Source organism: Neolamprologus brichardi, chromosome 9 (assembly GCF_056152115.1).
Source record: "Neolamprologus brichardi isolate AB-2024 chromosome 9, ASM5615211v1, whole genome shotgun sequence".
In the NCBI taxonomy this organism is placed as follows: Eukaryota; Metazoa; Chordata; class Actinopteri; order Cichliformes; family Cichlidae; genus Neolamprologus; species Neolamprologus brichardi.
Window position 1 is genome coordinate 1,324,990 of NC_142112.1, and position 20,551 is coordinate 1,345,540.

At 46.0% G+C, this 20,551-nt stretch overlaps 1 protein-coding gene across 4 annotated transcripts; it reads left to right on the forward strand.

The window, feature by feature from the left end:
* Positions 1–1,656: 1,656 nt before the first annotated feature.
* Positions 1,657–19,316, forward strand: abcd3a (ATP binding cassette subfamily D member 3a). 4 transcript variants are annotated; one of them, XM_087845795.1, is made up of 23 exons: positions 1,657–1,867; positions 2,353–2,383; positions 2,470–2,568; positions 3,473–3,561; positions 3,817–3,886; positions 5,252–5,349; positions 5,692–5,815; positions 8,442–8,498; positions 8,927–9,069; positions 9,142–9,211; positions 9,376–9,445; positions 9,583–9,680; positions 11,187–11,278; positions 11,421–11,512; positions 11,590–11,656; positions 11,756–11,819; positions 12,012–12,089; positions 12,170–12,235; positions 12,547–12,636; positions 12,704–12,823; positions 15,703–15,807; positions 16,494–16,550; positions 18,014–19,316. In XM_087845795.1, exons 1-23 carry the CDS (start codon positions 1,761–1,763, stop codon positions 18,089–18,091), a joined length of 1,965 nt encoding a protein of 654 aa, XP_087701921.1. In that variant the 5' UTR covers positions 1,657–1,760; the 3' UTR covers positions 18,092–19,316. The 4 variants fall into 4 exon arrangements, with proteins under 4 accessions (XP_087701921.1, XP_087701918.1, XP_087701919.1 ...); XM_087845792.1 differs by having other exon boundaries at positions 1,658–1,867; positions 11,584–11,656; XM_087845793.1 differs by lacking the exon at positions 3,817–3,886 and adding an exon at positions 4,905–4,974 and having other exon boundaries at positions 1,658–1,867.
* Positions 19,317–20,551: the final 1,235 nt, after the last annotated feature.

The window sequence follows — 20,551 nt, forward strand, 5'->3', positions numbered from 1 at the left end:
AATACACTATTAGAGAAGTAATACACTATTAGAGAAGTAATACACTATTATAGTAGTAATACACTATTAGAGTAGTAATACACTATTAGAGAAGTAATACACTATTAGAGAAGTAATACACTATTAGAGTAGTAATACACTATTATAGTAGTAATGCACTATTAGAGTAGTAATACACTATTAGAGTAGTAATACACTATTAGAGAAGTAATACACTATTAGAGTAGTAATACACTATTAGAGTAATAATACACTATTAGAGTAATAATACACTATTAGAGAAGTAATACACTATTAGAGTAGTAATACACTATTATAGTAGTAATACACTATTAGAGAAGTAATACACTATTAGAGTAATAATACACTATTAGAGTAGTAATACACTATTAGAGTAATAATACACTATTAGAGAAGTAATACACTATTAGAGTAGTAATACACTATTATAGTAGTAATACACTATTAGAGAAGTAATACACTATTAGAGTAGTAATGCACTATTAGAGTAGTAATACACTATTAGAGTAGTAATACACTATTAGAGTAATAATACACTATTAGAGTAATAATACACTATTAGAGAAGTAATACACTATTAGAGTAGTAATACACTATTAGAGTAGTAATACACTATTAGAGAAGTAATACACTATTAGAGTAGTAATACACTATTAGAGAAGTAATACACTATTAGAGAAGTAATACACTATTAGAGTAGTAATACACTATTAGAGTAATAATACACTATTAGAGTAGTAATACACTATTAGAGAAGTAATACACTATTAGAGTAATAATACACTATTAGAGTAATAATACACTATTAGAGTAGTAATACACTATTAGAGTAATAATACACTATTAGAGTAGTAATACACTTTTAGAGTAGTAATACACTATTAGAGAAGTAATGCACTATTAGAGTAGTAATACACTATTAGAGTAGTAATACACTATTAGAGTAGTAATACACTATTAGAGTAGTAATACACCAGTAAGTGCCAGGATGATTGTCATGTTTATACTTTAAGGAAACCAAACAACCTCTGGCCAAGCACATGGCTTAAGGCAGAAGAGCTACCTCATTATCACCATCATTGATTATTATGTCTAAAGCTGGGTTAGATCTTAAACTAATTGAGCTAATTTAAGTTAGAATTTAACTTTACAGGTACTTTAAAATGACTAAACCACAAAAACACATGCTATTGTAAAGTAAGTGCAGCTTTGATTTAATATTACACTGCGTTCACATGCTTATTTTTTGCATAGACATTTAGATATGATGATTTGTTTTTGTATGTACATTTATTCACTGTTTTCATTCCTTGTTACTGATCTCTTTGGCAGTTCATCCATTCGTATATTTGTACTTGATGCGTCAAAGTAAAAATGGATAAATAATCCATCCATTCGCTTCCGCTTCTCAGGGTCGCGGGGTCGCTGGAGCCTATCCCAGCTGTCATAGGGCGAGGGGCGGGGTTCACCCTGGACAGGTCGCCGGTCTGTCGCAGGGCCAACACACACAGAAAGACCCTGATGGTGGAAATGAACTCAGGACCTCCTTGCTGTGCGGCAACAGTGCTAACCCCCGTGCTGTAGATAAATGATAATAATGATAATTTATTATTATTATTATTGTAGCCACAGGTAGGTGGCAGTAATGCATCTCTATAGTTGTTGTCAGCCGCCGATAAAGACGAAGAAGACTTCGACCGAAAGACGGTGGAGAGCAGGCCGGTCGTTGTGTCCCAGTCATGGCGGGTTTCAGTAAATACCTGACGGCTAGGAACTCCTCCATAGCGGGCAGCATTTTGTTTGTGTTCGTGCTGCTGAAGCACAGGAAGCGGACCAAGTCCAACAGGTAAGCGGCGGCTGTGTCGCTCAGCAGCTGGTTGTCAGTCCTGCTACCGAGGAGCGGCTAGCAGCTGACAGGTGACCTGCCGCTGCTCGGGGCTCCTGAGGCTGCTTTCTAAGCAGGCACGTTTCTGTGTGCTCTTCGGGGTCCTCTTGTTTCGGCATACATCCCAACACACAGAAATAACGTGTGTCCCTGACAACCTGTCTGTGACTGGGCTGACTGGGAAATCTGTGGCTTGGTGTCTTCTGTTTCTTTCTAAGTAACGTCGTACTGTCAGCCGAAGCTGTGTGTGTATCATTTAATAAGCTAGTAGTTATCTGTCGGCCACGACAGCATCAACCCTGCAGGTGAATGTTGTGGGAAAGAGGTCGCTCTGACGCGGTGAACGCTGAGTTTGTAGCCCGTGTGTGGCTCCTGTAAACGGGCCTCCGGATGGCAGCGGAGGCCACAGTTAACAGCGTGTTTATCGTTTAATGCTTGTTTTTCAGAGGAAGCTCGGACCTGGTGCTGAACACACAGGTATGTTGAAACACCCTGACCGGAGTCAAAGTCTGCATAATACTTAGTTTGGTGCATTTAATTCTCGTCTGTTCCTCTTCGTGCAGAAGGATGGCAAGAAAGATCGCGCAGCTGTGGACAAAGTCTTCTTCCTCCGGATCCTCCGGATCCTCCGGGTCTTGGTGCCTCGCGTTTTCTGCATGGAGGTGAGATTAGCGTGGACTTGAACCAGCGACCGCCTGCACACACTGCTCTTCATACATGTGCTTTGGTTTGACTCCAGTGGACAGGTCATCAGTGTAGACATGCTGTACATTTCTCCTGATCGCTGTTAAACGATTACCAGGAGGAAAACGGCCCTTACATGGATGCTGCGTTTAAAGGCTTCATGCATGGTGTCCACACTGCGTCCTTTATTCTAGAAGCTAGCAGAAGAGTAGTACATATCTATAGCACCTTGCTGGCCCGTGCAGACCCTCACATATCTATAGCACCTTGCTGGATCCCAGAACACAAAGCGTACTCTGGAAAGTTCTGGATCAGCTTTGGTTCATGTCACAGTGAGGTTGCTGTGTTCACACCTTCACATCACTGTCAGTGAAATAAACACAGCAGGTGTGTAAATATGACACTTGGACAGTAATGACCTGATAAGGTCGTAGTGATGCCAGCTCTTCATCTTTGCTTCCTTCTGGTCAGCATTAATGTTGAGGCACCTGTTTCCAGTCCTCCCATTTAAACATACTGGTGCCCGTGGTGTTCGATTGGCTGCTCTCTGACATTTTCATGGTTATTGGTATTAAATTGTAATTCTAGTTGTGTGACAGCCCCAATCACTGAGGCCTTTCATGTGACCAGTGATGACTGGGCCAAGCATAAAACAGTGAGTCTGGTAATGGTTCAAAGATACTGGGAAACTGGCGTTACTGTGATTGCAGCAGAGCCCTTTGACACAGAAACAATAACTCCACAGGTCAAGGTCGCAGCCACATGGCTGCTGCTGCTCTTATCTCATCAGCTCATTAGATACGAGCAGAGTCAAAGGTAGGACCATAAACATCTTTCACACACTAACCCGTCTGTGGGCGCTGTCTCCCCTCTCCTCCACAGGCGGGCTACCTCATGTTTATTGCTGCCATGCTGGTGGCCAGAACCTACTGCGACGTGTGGATGATCCAGAATGGGACCATGATCGAAAGGTCAGTGTTTACGATGTTTTTGTTACAGGAGTAAATCAGACGATGAAACGGTGATGAACCACTACAGTGGTGTACGTGGGGGGCGGGGCAGTGTGTGGTCGTCGTGTACGTTGATGTTGATGCCCTACCAGGCCGATGCAGCACACAGGGCGTTCCCGTTTCTCTGCTGTTGCTCACACAATGAACGTTTGAAAATGTTGACTTTGCTTTGCTGTCTTTACAGGAAGTGATGAACTCTGTTTTGACTCTTCACAGTGGCATTATAAGCAGAGACAGCTGTGTGTTCAACACACACTTTTTTTCCTACCTGTCAGTCATACCAGGGGTAACTGTCAACGCTGTGCTAGAACATTAGCATGGTCGCTCTAACATCTGCTTTGCAGTTGTTGTGCTTTGTGTGGTAAAGCTCTGACCTGTGGTCGTCACGGGTAACATCTTGGCACAGATTCACTGGAATGCTACTCGGTGTGTGCTCGTCACTCAGCCGGCCGGCTCTGGATCAGCTGGCTCCACCTGCAGCGGATCAGACGTGGCGTGCAGTATGAACTTGTTCTGCTTCAGATACTGTGTGCGCCATTTCACGTATCACATGACCCGAGCACACAGAGTGCTGCGTACGAGCGCTGCATCTTTGTAGGAGCAGTGAAAGCCGTGGCACGCTTTAGAAGCGCCTGAAGCTGAGAGTTTCTCAAACGCAGACTTGTTCTGTGTGAACTCTGCAAATGTCAGAAACCCAGGAGAGAGCTGGGCCTGATGCTCATCTGAGGTTTGATCCAGATGTGAACCCAGACTGTGGTTTGATCCATTTCTTCATGGTGGAGACGCCACGCTTTGATCCCGGAGTCGAAGCTGCTCGAGCAGACTGAAGTACTATTGATTATAGATTTGATATTGCTGCAGATTGTGAATTACGAGCACACACACTGCACTTGGGTATGGGCTGCCATATTTTGTTATTTTTCTGTGCGATCAGGTGGATCTGACAAATATTTGTAACGTACGTTACAAATATTTGTTACATATGTTACAAATATTTGTAACATATGTTACAAATATTTGTTACATATGTTACAAATATTTGTAACATATGTAACAAATATTTGTAACATATGTAACAAATCCAGTTTAACGCCACTGTCCGTGGCACAGTGGAGCCTTCAGAGTCGGGCTCTGTGCACAGCAGCTAACAACATGGAAGTGCGCAGATTGAATAGTGTTCCAGTGTCGCTCCATGTCAGGATCCCACCGTCCTGTTCGTGTCACATCATAAATTGCACACAGCAAGCTTCAGTGTTTGTCTCTGACCTTTGTTTGCTCATCTTTGTTCTTGTTGTGGTTTGCAGTGCAATTATCGGTCGCTCCACTAAAGATTTCAAGATCTGCTTGTTGAAGTTTATTGAATTCATGCCAATTGTAAGTGTGAACTCTGGAGGTTTGTGACACCCACGCTGATTTCATGCTCCCACATCCCATCATCACACTAGCATGTGCTTGGCTAACAGTGCGAATGACTGTGTGACTGACTGCATGGTTGAGCTCTGCGGCACAGAAACTGGTGTAATTATCTGACATGAACTGAGCATGCACCGGCTGACTGTCTGTAGCTTGCATGGCCTTCATCACCTGTAGCTGTGTTACTGCACGCCGTTCTCCTGGAGCTTTCTTTGAATGTGTGATTGGCTGTTTCCAGATCTCCTTGGTGAACAACTTCCTGAAGTTTGGTCTGAATGAGCTGAAGCTGAGGTTTCGTGAGAGGCTAACCCAGCATCTCTACAACCAGTACCTGCAGTAAGTACACCAGTAATGCTCGTCGTGTGCAGAGGGGTTCACCTTCAGTGCATGTGAGACTGACAGCAGCAGGGTCAGGCTGCTGTATTTCAAGCTAAACGTCAATGAAACGAGTGGCTTTGTTTGCTAAATGACACAACACCTGGAACATGTTCAAATGCATGTAAGCTAGGTCTGTGTGGCTGCAGCGGTTTCCTGTTTGCTACTATCAGCTCGGCTCTACTGAACTTTGACCCTGCAGACGTAACTGAGGAGAGCCAAAGCAAACAGTGTCATCATCACAGGGACTCTAACCCGACTCGTAGACCTGTTGTGTGATTGCTGCTCTGTCTCCTGCTTCAGAGGTTACACTTACTACAAAATGGGAAACTTGGACAACCGTGTAGCCAACGCAGACCAGCTGCTGACACAGGATGTGGAGAAGTTCTGCAACAGTGTGGTGGATCTGTACTCCAACGTCAGCAAGGTACTGCCATACATGTTACTGATCAGTCAGTACGGACACAGCCGCACTCCCCCATCATGCAGAGTGGGATGTAAACACACTGTACACATCAGAGTACCATCACCCCGTGGGGCGGGTGGATGGAGAGCAAGGCGACCCAGCAGAGTCAGATTAATATCATGGATATATGTAGCAAAAACCTCTGACTGCAATAATTTAACAAGATCATCGCCTGGGCTTTGAAATGGATAGCAGAGGTGTGGTTACCAGGAGGCTGAGGTGCAGCAGTGGTGGGAGGGCTGGGCCACATCACACCGTTCACTGTAACACCAGTATAATGTGCAGAGTGTGTATAATGGGAATTCTGGTTGTGTTTACTGACCTCGAACCGATTTTATGTCCACGGCGCTCATGTCAAAATGTTTCAGTACAACTTTGCTAAGGAAGCCGCAGACTGGAGCCTGGTGGAGCGATGCGCGCTGCGCTGCGATGCGCGCTGCGCTGCGCTGCGCGCTGCGCTGCGCGCTGCGCTGCGCGCTGCGCTGCGCGCTGCGATGCGCGCTGCGATGCGCGCTGCGATGCGCGCTGCGATGCGCGCTGCGATGCGATGCGCGCTGCGATGCGCGCTGCGATGCGATGCGCGCTGCGCGCTGCGCTGCGCTGCGCTGCGCGCTGCGATGCGCGCTGCGCTGCGATGCGCGCTGCGCGCTGTGCGCTGCGATGCGCGCTGCGCTGCGCGCTGCGATGCGCGCTGCGATGCGCGCTGCGATGCGCGCTGCGATGCGCGCTGCGATGCGCGCATCTGCAAATGAACATTTTTTGTTCATTTGCAGAAATTTGAACAAACTGCTTTAATAAATTAAAAAAAAAAAATAATCCATTATACACACTCTGCACATTATACTGGTGTTACAGTGAACGGTGTGATGTGGCCCAGCCCTCCCACCACTGCTGCACCTCACCCTCCTGGTAACCACACCTCTGCTATCCATTTCAAAGCCCAGGCGCCGATCTTGTTAAATTATTGCAGTCAGAGGTTTTTACTACATATATCCATGATATCAATCTGACTCTGCTGGGTCGCCTTGCTCTCCATCCTTCAACATAATATGACAGTATTGTGTGTGTATAAGGAGCCCAAATGGCTCCTGTTAAGGCACGTGCATGAAGTGGATTTTAAAGTCTCAGTGGCGCAGTCGATCATGAGAACAGAGCAGCAACATTAACCTTTTAGAACCAGTCAGAGCAGCACGCTCTGTTTTGCGTAACTTTTTTAAAATCCCGGTAGCTCTGCAACCACGTGAGCTAGCGCAATAATCTTTTCTGCATATGAAACTGGAGGAGTTGTACTTACATCTTATGCCATCTGCTTGTCCTCGGTCACAGTTTCCTTCCACATATAACTTTGCAAAAACTGCATAAAAAGCACTTGCAGCAACAAAAACATAATATTCCAGAAACACGCTTTGCCGATCCGATCAGCTGTTCATAACACTTCCTACATTGGATTAGACGTCAGCGCGAACTATCACATGTCCGCCATGTCCTGCCCGAAACCGGAAGTGACGTCATTTTCGCGGAAATGTCGTTTTTTTTTACCATCAGGGCCTCATGAGCCTATACTGGTGTTTTTAAAAGTTATGTTTGACTTTATGACTTTCTGTGTGGTTTCTGGGATGCTTAGGACTCATATTGCACTGCTGGAAATAGTTTATTTTGATGCATATGCTGCTTTTTTGCAAATTTGCATTATAATATTTATTTTCTGTTTAGTTTTTTCCTGCAGTGTATAAAAATTGGTGTATTTCAAAAATAAAACTATGAAGACACTCAAAATAAATTTCCTGTGGTGGGAAACTATTTTGTGCAACTTTTTTGTATTTACAGTTTTGAGGGATAAGCCTCTTAAATTTCTCTAACTAGAAATATATGTTAAAAAAACAAAAACAATTTCAATTTTTTGTAGTTTATTGCACTTTTTTGCAATTTATGTAATTACTGTGTACTTAATGCAGACATATTATTAAAATCTGGGCTGTAATGGTTGTATTGATGTATATCAACTTGAAATGCTCCCAAAAATGGCTCCACAGCATGTAAAAGTATAATATAAGCTCTGGCGGACTTGGTTTTATGGTAGGTCTTAAAGGGTTAATGAATCGATGGTACGAAGTGCAGGAAGCAAGAAGAACGAGTAAAGTTTGGTTTTCTTATAAAAAGAAAAAGACATATTTGACATATTTATCTGGCACACTACAGTTTCATGCTGCACAGCAGCTCTTTTTAACTCGTGTGGATCCATGCTGAGGACGTGTCGGCCAGTTTCCACTGGAGACGCCTTTTGCTTAAACTGTTGCATTGTTGCACAGCTCATGCACATGAAGAACAGCTGCTTGTTTAAGTGAAAGTATTTTGTCTCGCAGCAGTTATATCGTTATCGCACATTTTCAAATATATGGAGATAAATATTTTTGGCCATATTGCCCCGCCCTCGTGGTGGGGCCGCCCTCTACCACGTGGGCGGGGCTTTCTGTGCTGGACGTGCTGTTCACCTTCTGTTTGGTGTCTGTGTTAAAATCCACAGCAGACTTGTGAGGCGTCCTGTGGCGTTTCCTGTTTCTAACAGTTTCCTGTTTGTGTCCTGCAGCCTCTGTTAGATATCGGCCTCTACATCTTCAAACTGACGAGTGCCATCGGTGCCCAGGTGAGCAAGTTTCCAAGGAATGTCCTTTTATTTATGATGGGACGAGTACAATGATTCCTGTTGGTTCTCAGGTCTGTGTGATCAGCAGGTTTGTCTGGGCTGGTTGTAGCAGAAAGTCAGCAGAAATCACTCATCGTGAAACGCTTCCTTTCTTTCTGCTACAAATCGCTGTCTGGTCCAACATAAACACCTAAAGTTCTCCTTCTGAAACAATCCCGAGGTTGAGCTCCTGTGTTGTACCAGACAAACGTGTCTACCCAGACTTCAGGTGCCTCCAATAGTGCTGAAGTATTTCTACTAAATCAAAGGACTGAAGTCGTTTTTGACCAGGATGTTTCCTCCACCTGCTCACGTCTGTTACGTCTTCTCGTTGTTTGCCGTGGGCACATCTCAAGCTCAGCTGCTGTCTCTTTCTTCATCATCACCAGGGTCCAGCCACCATGATGGTCTACCTGCTGATCTCAGGCCTGTTCCTGACCAGATTAAGGAGGCCAGTAGGCAAGATGACCGTGGCTGAGCAGCGTTACGAGGGCGAGTACCGCTACGTGAACTCTCGCCTCATCACCAACAGGTAAACCCGTCAGCGACTCGTCTGTGGCTGTGTAGGCTTGGCGTGTTTGTTAATGATGCATCTTCTCGTTAGTGAGGAGATCGCCTTCTACAACGGGAACAAGAGGGAAAAGCAGACCATTCATAGCGTTTTCCAGAAACTGGTGAGTAGCCCTGTGTGCAGCCCAGGCTGAGGGCCGGTGACCTCAGGAAGTACTCGTGTAGAGAAACTTAGAACATTTTGCTTTTGAAGGATGAAACCAGTAAAGCAGGACAAGTTCCTGTAACTAGAGTGAATATGGGAGTGTAATCCAGACTGTTCTTCCAGGTGGACCACCTGCATGACTTCATCTTCTTCCGCTTCTCCATGGGCGTCGTGGACAGTATAATTGCTAAGTGTAAGTATTTGCTCCTCGTCCAGTCCTCCACGAGCACCAGTAACAGCCTGTAACTGGCAGAATGAAGCCATCTTCATCACGTTCACCCCAACAACATCAAGTGTCGTCCTGAGTGTGCACGTGCTGTTCCTTTGCAGATCTGGCCACCGTGGTGGGATATCTGGTGGTTAGCCGGCCGTTCCTGAACCTTTCCCATCCACGGCACACACACAGCACCCACTCGGAGCTGCTGGAGGTGAGCGCAGCTGCACTGGAGCTTAACACGTGTCTGAAAGAGCACTTTATAAAGCCACGATGACTCGAGATTACAAATGTAATAATGAACTGTAGCTTCTGTCAGCATCGCTAGAACAACCCTGACTTTAGTACTGTGGCAGCAGGAGGTGCAGTCTGTGTAGCCTGGCAGCATCAGACGGACCGAACAGCTGTTACGTTGAGTTCAGGTCAGGTGATCGTGGGAACCAGTCGGTGGTATCGGTTCCTTCTCCAGGAACAACCTGCATCCATGAGGTCTGCCACAGTCGCACGCCACAAGTTCTGACAGCAGCAATCGGACGATGGGCGCCATGCATGCTGCTGCTAACACAACTTCAGCTCTTTACAAGCACCTGCACAGACAGCATGCTAATGCTAACACCAACCTAGCTGTTGGGCTGCAGTTGACAGCTGGCTAACTGAGCGGCTGCAGACCTGAGCCCAGCTGCTCAGTGCTGTCAGACTCCTGGTGGGAGATGTTGTCCATCAGGGACGACAGCTTAGCCGCCGTTCTGTCACTGAGAGTTGGAACCCTGTTAGTTTGGTTGTTTAATATTTCTGCTAAGTGCTCTTTAAAACACCAGAATATGGAGGATGGAGCAGGTTTATCTTTATTAGATTGATCAGTGTTGCTGATCTATGAGATGTTTTGGCTGCAGTGTATTGTTTGCAGACAGGTTTAACAGAATAGCTTCAGTCTCTTGTTTTTAAAAACTCGAGTATGAACTTAAACAAAATGCAGCAAGATACTTATAAAAACAGTTTTGATTAAAAAGACACTACACCAGATTAATTTATCGGCAGATATCCAAATTTGTGGTATTGGACATAAAAAGTGGTCTGGTGCATCTGTAGTGTGGCCCTGCAGACCTGTGGGTTTCTATTCAACAGTAACTATGAAAGGATGCGTTTCAGGTCATTAACAGACAGGAAAGGAAAGTAAACACTTCTGTGTGATGCATTACACTGTAGAGCACCAACTCTAACACTGATCACAGCAAAGAGGGGACATGCAGCATGCAGTTATATTGCACACTATGCTGCGATGCTGTTGACTCTCAGAGCCAATGACAGAGGTATTGATAAGTGATATGGATCATGGTGAGTCCAGCCTTCTGTGGCAACAGTGGAGTATCTGGAGGATGAAGTGTTGCCTTTAAACGGCTCCGTGCTTCATCTGCTGCTGCCAGGCTCCGCCTCCGACTGTCCGGGAGCTCCGTGCCAACTGATTCCAGATCTGTGAAAGGGTCCATGATTGATTGTTCAGGGTGTCTGTGAACTCGGCCCTCTGTCCTGATCATTTAATGTCTATCCAACGATGTGGCGTCCCTTCAGTCCTCATGTTAGACGTCCAGCTTAATTCGTTTTCACACGTAGATTTAAGTGTATGTTTATGCTGCAGTCAGGACGTGCAGCAGGAGCACAGCTTTGACAAACTGCTGTAGTGATGTTTGAGGTTTGAGGTCTGACTGATTGGTGTTCGTAGGACTACTACCAGAGCGGCAGGATGCTGCTGAGGATGTCCCAGGCCCTGGGCAGGATTGTTCTGGCTGGCCGGGAGATGAGCCGGCTCTCAGGGTGAGTGCTGCAGGAGAGGAGCTTTAAATGGTTAATAATGTCCGACAGCATTGGCATGATGAGCTCTGCCCGTCTGGGTTGTGTGTTTCCAAACAAAGCTGGTGTGCTGTTCACTGAGTTGTGTTGAATTGTGCCCCGACAGGTTCACGGCTCGTATCGTCGAACTGATGAAGGTGCTCAAGGACCTTAATGCTGGCAAATACGAGCGCACCATGGTGTCCCAGCAGGAGAAGGGTACGCGTGACTCCTGATGTACTGTGAAGTGGGTTTGCGACGGCTGCCATCATTTGTTTTTGTGTGTTTAGAAGCAGATGCTGCAGAGAAACTGGTGCTGGTCCCGGGCAGTGGTCACATTATTAACAAAGACAACCTGATCAAGTATGTGCTGCTGGTGTGGTTTCACTTTGTGCTGCTGGTGTGGTTTCACTTTGTGCTTTGGTGCGACATCGAGTCTGATTTGTGTTTCCCTCTCTGCAGATTTGAGAATACTCCCCTCGCAACACCCAACGGAGACGTCCTGATCAGAAATCTTACGTTTGAAGTAAAGTGTGCATGCATTACCTCATCTCCATCGACATGTTGTAGGGTCACATACTTGTTTCACTCAGTGGTGTGCTGACACAGTTCAAACCTTTCGTGGCTGCATGTGTGTGAGACCAGCCGGGGCTCAGATAGCTTTGTGCCTGTGTCTGATGTTCAACGTTGTGTAGACGCTGTTCTCTCTTTTCTGAAGGTGAAGTCTGGCACTAATGTTCTTGTGTGTGGACCCAACGGCTGTGGGAAGAGCTCCCTGTTCAGGGTGCTGGGAGAGGTGGGCTGCACCATCAGTAATCAGTTTCATCTCAAGCTGGTTTTACTTTGATAATGTGGATTTATGTGGTTGTGTTTCAGCTGTGGCCTCTGTTTGGTGGGCATCTGACGAAACCTGAGAGGGGGAAGCTTTTCTACGTCCCGCAGGTGAGTCTTCAGGAGGTGTTTGGCTAACTCTGACTCAGTTTGGGGAAGATAGTCTCTAAAAATGAGACGGGATAACACACAACACTGTCAGAGTTTATAGACTGCTCCAGAGTCTCCCTGGCTTCCTGCACTCTTCACCAGGAGCATGTTAGTTTGTTAAAGCCTCCTGTGTGTAAACACAGGTCTGATTCTTCAGTAGATGCTCATTTCATGAGTGTAGGTCTCTGCTGAGATGTTACCCACACACACGTTTAAGGGTCAGCTTGGAAAGCACAGCATTAATGCATCCCTCCTCCTCTGTTTCTGCCCAGAGACCCTACATGACTCTGGGTTCTCTGAGGGACCAAGTCATTTACCCCGACACCCACGAAGAACAGAAAAGAAAAGGCATCTCTGATCAGGTACGACACTGCACACTTCCTCCACACTGCCATGTGTTTGTGTGTATGACTCCATATTTGTGCACAGGTGCTGAAGGAATACCTGGATAATGTTCAGCTGGGTCACATCCTGGACCGGGAGGGCAGCTGGGATACTGTGCAGGACTGGATGGACGTTCTCAGTGGAGGGGAGAAACAGAGGATGGCTGTAAGGACTCACTTACACCAGCCTAGTTATGCTGAACAGCCATAGACATGTTAAACTCTTCAGGCCTTTCTTTATTCATAGTCTGGGGTGGGGGGCAGTATGCTGGCAGTGAGGGGATGGCTCATCTGTTGTGGGTCCATCAGACAGACACACTGCCTCCATGTCTCAAAGGGATCATGTCCGCAGCATGTGTTGAAAAATGAACTGTACGCTGCAGCCAGTGTGGTTCTCTCATCCACTGTCGCCTCTAGTGTCGCCTCTGCTGTCGCCTCTAATGTCACCTCCACTGTCGCCTCTACTGACGCCTCTACTGTCGCCTCTGCTGTCACCTCCACTGTCGCCTCTGCTGTCACCTCCACTGTCGCCTCCACTGTCACCTCCACTGTCGCCTCTACTGACACCTCTACTGACACCTCTGCTGACACCTCTGCTGTCACCTCTACTGTCGCCTCTGCTGTCGCCTCTGCTGTCGCCTCTGCTGTCGCCTCTGCTGTCGCCTCTGCTGTCGCCTCCACTGTCACCTCCACTGTCGCCTCTACTGACACCTCTACTGACACCTCTGCTGTCACCTCTACTGACGCCTCTACTGTCGCCTCTGCTGTCGCCTCTGCTGTCGCCTCCACTGTCACCTCTACTGTCGCCTCTACTCTCACCTCTACTGTCGCCTCTACTGTCGCCTCCACTGTCACCTCCACTGTCGCCTCTACTGTCACCTCCACTGTCACCTCTACTGTCGCCTCTGCTGTCGCCTCTACTCTCACCTCTACTGTCGCCTCCACTGTCACCTCCACTGTCGCCTCTACTGTCACCTCCACTGTCACCTCTACTGTCGCCTCTGCTGTCGCCTCTACTCTCACCTCTACTGTCGCCTCTACTCTCACCTCTACTGTCGCCTCTACTCTCACCTCTACTGTCGCCTCTACTGTCACCTCCACTGTCACCTCTACTGTCGCCTCTGCTGTCGCCTCTACTCTCACCTCTACTGTCACCTCTACTGTCGCCTCTGCTGTCGCCTCTACTCTCACCTCTACTGTCGCCTCTACTCTCACCTCTACTGTCGCCTCCACTGTCACCTCTACTGTCGCCTCTACTCTCACCTCCACTGTCGCCTCTACTGTCACCTCCACTGTCACCTCCACTGTCACCTCTACTGTCACCTCTACTGTCGCCTCTACTCTCACCTCCACTGTCGCCTCTACTGTCACCTCCACTGTCACCTCCACTGTCACCTCTACTGTCGCCTCTACTGTCGCCTCTACTCTCACCTCTACTGTCGCCTCTACTCTCACCTCTACTCTCACCTCTACTGTCGCCTCTACTCTCACCTCTACTGTCGCCTCTACTCTCACCTCTACTCTCACCTCTACTCTCACCTCCACTGTCACCTCCACTGTCACCTCTACTGTCACCTCTACTGTCGCCTCTACTCTCACCTCTACTGTCGCCTCTACTCTCACCTCTACTCTCACCTCCACTGTCACCTCCACTGTCACCTCTACTGTCACCTCCACTGTCGCCTCCACTCTCACCTCTACTCTCACCTCCACTGTCACCTCCACTGTCACCTCTACTCTCACCTCCACTGTCACCTCCACTGTCACCTCTACTCTCACCTCTACTGTCGCCTCTACTGTCGCCTCTACTCTCACCTCTACTCTCACCTCCACTGTCACCTCTACTGTCGCCTCTACTCTCACCTCCACTGTCGCCTCTACTGTCACCTCCACTGTCACCTCCACTGTCACCTCTACTGTCGCCTCTACTGTCGCCTCTACTCTCACCTCTACTGTCGCCTCTACTCTCACCTCTACTCTCACCTCTACTGTCGCCTCTACTCTCACCTCTACTGTCGCCTCTACTCTCACCTCTACTCTCACCTCTACTCTCACCTCCACTGTCACCTCCACTGTCACCTCTACTGTCACCTCTACTGTCGCCTCTACTCTCACCTCTACTGTCGCCTCTACTCTCACCTCTACTCTCACCTCCACTGTCACCTCCACTGTCACCTCTACTGTCACCTCCACTGTCGCCTCCACTCTCACCTCTACTTTCGCCTCTACTGACACCTCTACTGTCGCCTCTACTGTCGCCTCTACTGTCACCTCTACTGTCACCTCCACTGTCGCTGTGCGATATGACCAAACTCTCATCTCCCGATATAAAACATCTATCGTCCGATAACGATATAAATCACAAACATGTAACATTTTCTGTAAAGTCTGTGAATCTCGGGCAGCTCGACTTGCGTGAAGTGTTTCCAGCTGTGCATCGAGTAGCTGGAGTCGAGTGTTTTAACCGATGCATAAAGCGATACATTTTTAGACGTAAGTCGTAACGGCGCCGTTTTCTTTGTGAGTATTTATTACACGGCGTGCTGCGGGGAAAAGCCTGTTCTAACGTTTGAGTCTAAGCTTTATTTTTACCACCTGGCGTCTTTTTTACTTCTCATCCGTAAATAATCTGCTCTTTCACGTGATTCAGTTTATTTTGAAAAGTCTCAACAGGATCTTGAGCTTTATTGTGAAAGGTTTATGTGGAACATAAACATGCGGTGGTGTTACCGTTGTTGTTGCTAACGACAACGCATAAAAACAGGCGCTTGTCCGTCTGTAGTGTGGTTACATTAAATATAAGAGAAAGAGAGAACTTTAAGAAATTAATAATAACTACAGTGACATCAAAGCATGATTATTTTGTGACACCACGAAACAAACGATAGCGTAAAATGAAACGATAGATGTTTTTATATCGTCATCAGATATATATCGTTACATCGAACAGCCCTAACTGTCACCTCTACTGTCGCCTCTGCTGTCGTGACTGTGGATTTGAGTATCAGCAGTGACTGACTTACCTGACACATCTATTTCATGTAGATGGCCAGACTGTTCTACCACAAGCCCCAGTTTGCGATCCTGGACGAGTGCACCAGTGCAGTGAGTGTGGATGTTGAGGATTACATCTACACCCATTGCAGGACGGTATGTCTTTGCATACACATAAATGTAGCACATGAGCACATTTGTTGGGGGGGCTCTGCTGAACTGGGGCCAGTTACACAGTGACTGATTATGTGAACCTGCTCACTGGCTCCTCCCGTCCAGTTTAATCATTCTTCATTCAGTCATATCAAAGTGCATCGTGGATTTCATTGGTTTCTAGAAGTTTCCCTGTTTACAGAAACTGAACAGTTAAATGTTTGACTTCTCAGTGATGTCAGGGACTGACCTTGATCTGAACTCATTGCTTTCACAATAACATCTGTCCAACGCCCTCCTCTAACTGTTGTCAGTCTAAACTGAAGCTGATCAGCCTCAGAGGGCTCAGCCAGTCCTGAGCATGCAGCTTCTACTGACTAAACTCAAAGACACACAGAAGCTGCTGTCAGCTTTAAAGAGAGAGCAACAAAACTGAGGTGTTGGTCAAAAAGCTGAAAAGTCAGTCAGTTAGTTAATCAGCCACCACACAGCTCGCTGGCTGCTACCCAACAAGGCTCTCTGGCACTAGAGCTCAGCTTTCTCTGGCCTGAAGTACCTTTAAACTCTGATCAGCTGTATGAACAGGTCCCTTTGAAAGGAGGCCCTGCTGGGGCTGTAACACACTATGAGCTTTGGTGAAATCTCACCATGGTATTCTTTAAAACGGGGTTTGTTTTTTATCTCAACAGGTGGGCATCACCTTGTTCACGGTGTCTCACAGGAAATCCCTGTGGAAACATCACGAGGTAGGACTGGATGTTCTTATGATTCAAAGTGCAGGGCTCTAGACTAACTGTTTGACATGGGCGCACTGGTGCGCCTAACTTTAAACAGTTAGGCGTACCAGCACAAAAGTTAGGCGCACTCAAATTTTTCAACCGCATCGTTTAACACCGCAGTTTTACACGTGCACTTTCTTTGGGGGGAAGTCCATACAGACAACATTCATTTCTAAATTATTAACTAACAAACTTGTGCTTAAAGTGCTTTGTCAATATTGTAGAAAACGTTAAACTTAATCATCGTCTCGGCTCCTCTGACGACCTGTTTGCTGCCGCCTGCTGCTGAAAGGCAGTGTTAGAGGGGACACTTGGGCATTTATTGCAGCATATAATGTGTTTCCTGGATACACTGCTGCTTTTTCAGTGTTCAGAGGTTGATGGCACCGTGTCAGAGCACTGGCTATGAATTTCAGACGGATCAGGCCTTAACTTAACAAAAAAGTTATCAATAGTTCTTTTCCTCTATTGTTATTACAGCTACATCCACTTCTCTCAGGCCTAGGCTGCTCACTGGGGCTGGGTATCATCACTGATTTCTATAATCCATTCGATTCCGGTTCTCAAAGTCCTGATTCGATTCAATTTAGCCTCAGACAGTCAGAAATATTATAATTCTGATCATTTATCAGCACTGATACACGTGAGACTTCATCAGAATTGTGAACATCACAGCAGAGGCCTTTGTGTGAAAGTAACTGAGGATAAAACAGAAAAACATGAAGGAGATTTTCCTGGTCTGACTTTTTATAGCAGATAACCTTAAAATATTCTGCAATATTCTGCAATTTTGCATAATTTTAAGAAGTTTACATTTCTTCAGTATTGAACAGCAGAAATGAGGCTTTCTTGTCAGAGGTCATTTAAGTGAAAAAAGAAAAAGACAGCGCTGTGAACAACGGTAGACTGGTGGGTAATAAGCGAATGAATAATGCAGAAAACAGATTGGAGACGGGAAACTGTTCCTGAAGTACAGAGAGAGCTGTGCAGGAAGTGTGATTTTTATCGTGGTGGAAGCAAAACAGCAAAAGTCAGAGGGAGTTCATGATGACATTGATCAAATATGAAGCGCAGTTTGCTGCTTCTGTTGCTGCTGGCTCGGTGAATTTTGGTTGGAGACAAAACCTGCAGCTCAGAATCAGCGCAAAAAGGATTACTGCTCATTAGTTTGTGCAGTACAGTCAACCAATGACAACAAAGTCTTTGTGTCACTTTAGACGTGTGAATAGTGACGGACCTCCCAGTTCTTCTTCATGTGTACAGAAACATGCTGATCTTGGTGCTTACTGTTACCTAGACCTAACCATCTGACACTTGGTTACATTTGTAACTGATCTCTTTGCTGTTGTAAACGACATCTCTTTGTATTGGTAAATGTGTTTTAACCCATTGGTCTCTTTGTATTTCCCACACTCTCTCTGTTTTTGTAGTATTATCTGCACATGGATGGACGAGGAAACTACGAGTTCAAGCCCATCACAGAAGAAACAGTCGAGTTTGGTTCATAACCACCAGCTGCTGACGCCGGCGCAGACTTCCTGTTGATTTAGAAACCCGTCCTGTGTCCTTTCTGTTTAGTGTTTTGGTTTGGTGGGTGGGTTGCACTCGTGGCAGCAGTTCAAACTACTCACTGTTAAATCCTAATCACTGTCGTCCTGTCGAAGCAATAATTTGTTCACTGCCAAACGTCTGTTTCTGGCCTTTAGGCTGTTTCACACTGAGAGGTAGAGTCATGCTACTGTGTCACACTGCAGCCATCATAACAGCACCAGGTTTCCTTGTAATGAGGATGCTGCTTACATGTGTCTGTCTGGGAGCTTCTGACTGAACATGAGAGTCGAGCTAATTTATGGGAGCATTTGTGAGGAGGCTGTGGCATCACAATCATGTCACACAGGACATCTCGTCTTGTTGCAGCCACTCACGTTTCTCTCTCGCTCTCGGGTAACCTTTAGCTAAACTGAGTTTAGGTTCAGATTCACAATGTTTGTTTTTGTTTGTTTTCAATTGTGGTACCAGGGGACATCTTGCTCTCCACCTACAGGTGACGACGCCAGCAAGCATTTCAACTTCCACATGTAGCTGTGGGTCATAACCTGTGGGGGAGTTTGTGGGGGGGACCCCTTATCTGATGGCATAAATGTGCTTGCTGCTTCATTACTGGCTGTTCCTCTCAAAGCCGAAGGATAAAGGCCGTCTAAATGTGTCACGGAGTTAAAACAAGTTTGCTCGATGACTTTTCCTGTGGGGCAAAGTCATCGAGGCCTGTGGTTCATGTTAAACACATTAAGTGCTGTCACAGCCTGTAGTTTTCCAGAACTGTGCTCTTGTTTATAAAGCTGGTCTGAATATCTTGACTCTGAAACAAACAGAGAGGGAGAAGCAGCTCGTTTCAGCGTTTTATGAACTGTTGGTAACAGTACGAGCTGTGGCTCTGGAGCTCAGAGTCAGTTGAACCTGGTGGTTGTCGAGCTGCACCTTCTCCTGTTTTTAATCAGCGATGATGAAACTGGTCGAACAGCAAATAATGACTTTGAGCGTTTCCCTTCCCGATGTGTCGTCACTAATTCATGAATGAAACGTAGATTCAGTGGGTGGTGGGACTGAAGCCTGTTTGTTTTGTACCTTACACTAATGGTTTAAAAATGTAAAGGGGAGCCTTAACTGTGTTGGTATTTTCTATAATTATGTTCTCTCACCTCAGATTAATGAAATAAAGAGTTTCAGAAACGATTGTTGTGTCTGTACGTCTGTAACGTTTCAGTTGTTCGTTTAACGAGTGAAATGGTGCAAAGTGTTTTTTTTCTTTTTGGGGAAACTCAACACGGGTAACAGCTCTGCAGTGATGGAGGTCGATCTTGAAAGCGATCCAGCACACGCCTCCACCCCTCCTGGCAGCTCACGTTTAATCTGTGAGCATCAACCTGTCCGTCAGCATCGTGACCACGAGGAGGTTCAGAGCTGATCTCTGATGGGATCCATCAGCCTCAGCTATGACACGCCTCCCCACCGTCTCGCTGTGCTGGTCCAGCTCCTGCTCATGAATCCATACTGCTGCTTGCTGATCACGACCTCTGTCTTCACCCCAGTTTCAGACGCTGTTTCCATCGCACTGTAGTTACTACAGCCTTGCACATCAACCCTGTTCCTGTTCTCTGCCTGAACTCAGTTTAACAGGGAAAACGTGATTCGGGGGTGAATGAGGACTCTTGTATAAAGTGCTGAGAGTAGACAGGCGGTGCATGAGAGCCAGTCCATTCACCAAAATATCTGAAAATATAAATGTGTACGACTGCTTTTCTTCATACGTTTGTTACTTCTATCTGTAATCGCTGTCAACAGGAAGTCCTAAAAACTCCCTGAAAAGCTTTGAGTTGATCCAAAACGCCACAGTAGCTGTGTCCCAATTCAGGGTCTGCACGCTTGAAGTACGCATTTTAAGTGTGATTACGTCACCGCCACGCGACTCAAAGTGTACTTCAAATGCATACTCCAAATGCACCGTCGATTTCCCCAAATATCAAGCGTGGTCCGGTGCACGCTTTGTGGTCCCATATATCCCACAATTCATAGCGCGGCGGTGGGTGTGGATAATTTTGCCGCAAAATACAGCAGAAGGGAGCGGCCGAAGAGTGAACTGTCAAAAGTAAGTACTGAATATGACGTCACTTATTCATGTGCGAATGTTTAATAATGAAGAACATTAAAACATTGCTGTTGGCCACATGTCGGCAAAGTTATGTGACACTAGTGATGTTTGTACTTTCAGCATTAACTTGGTTTTAAAGCCTTATATATATATCTATATATATCTATATATATCTATATATATCTATATATATCTATATATATATATATATAGATATATATATAGATATATAGATATATATATATATATATAGATATATATATCTATATATATATAGATATATATATATATATATAGATATATATATATATATATATAT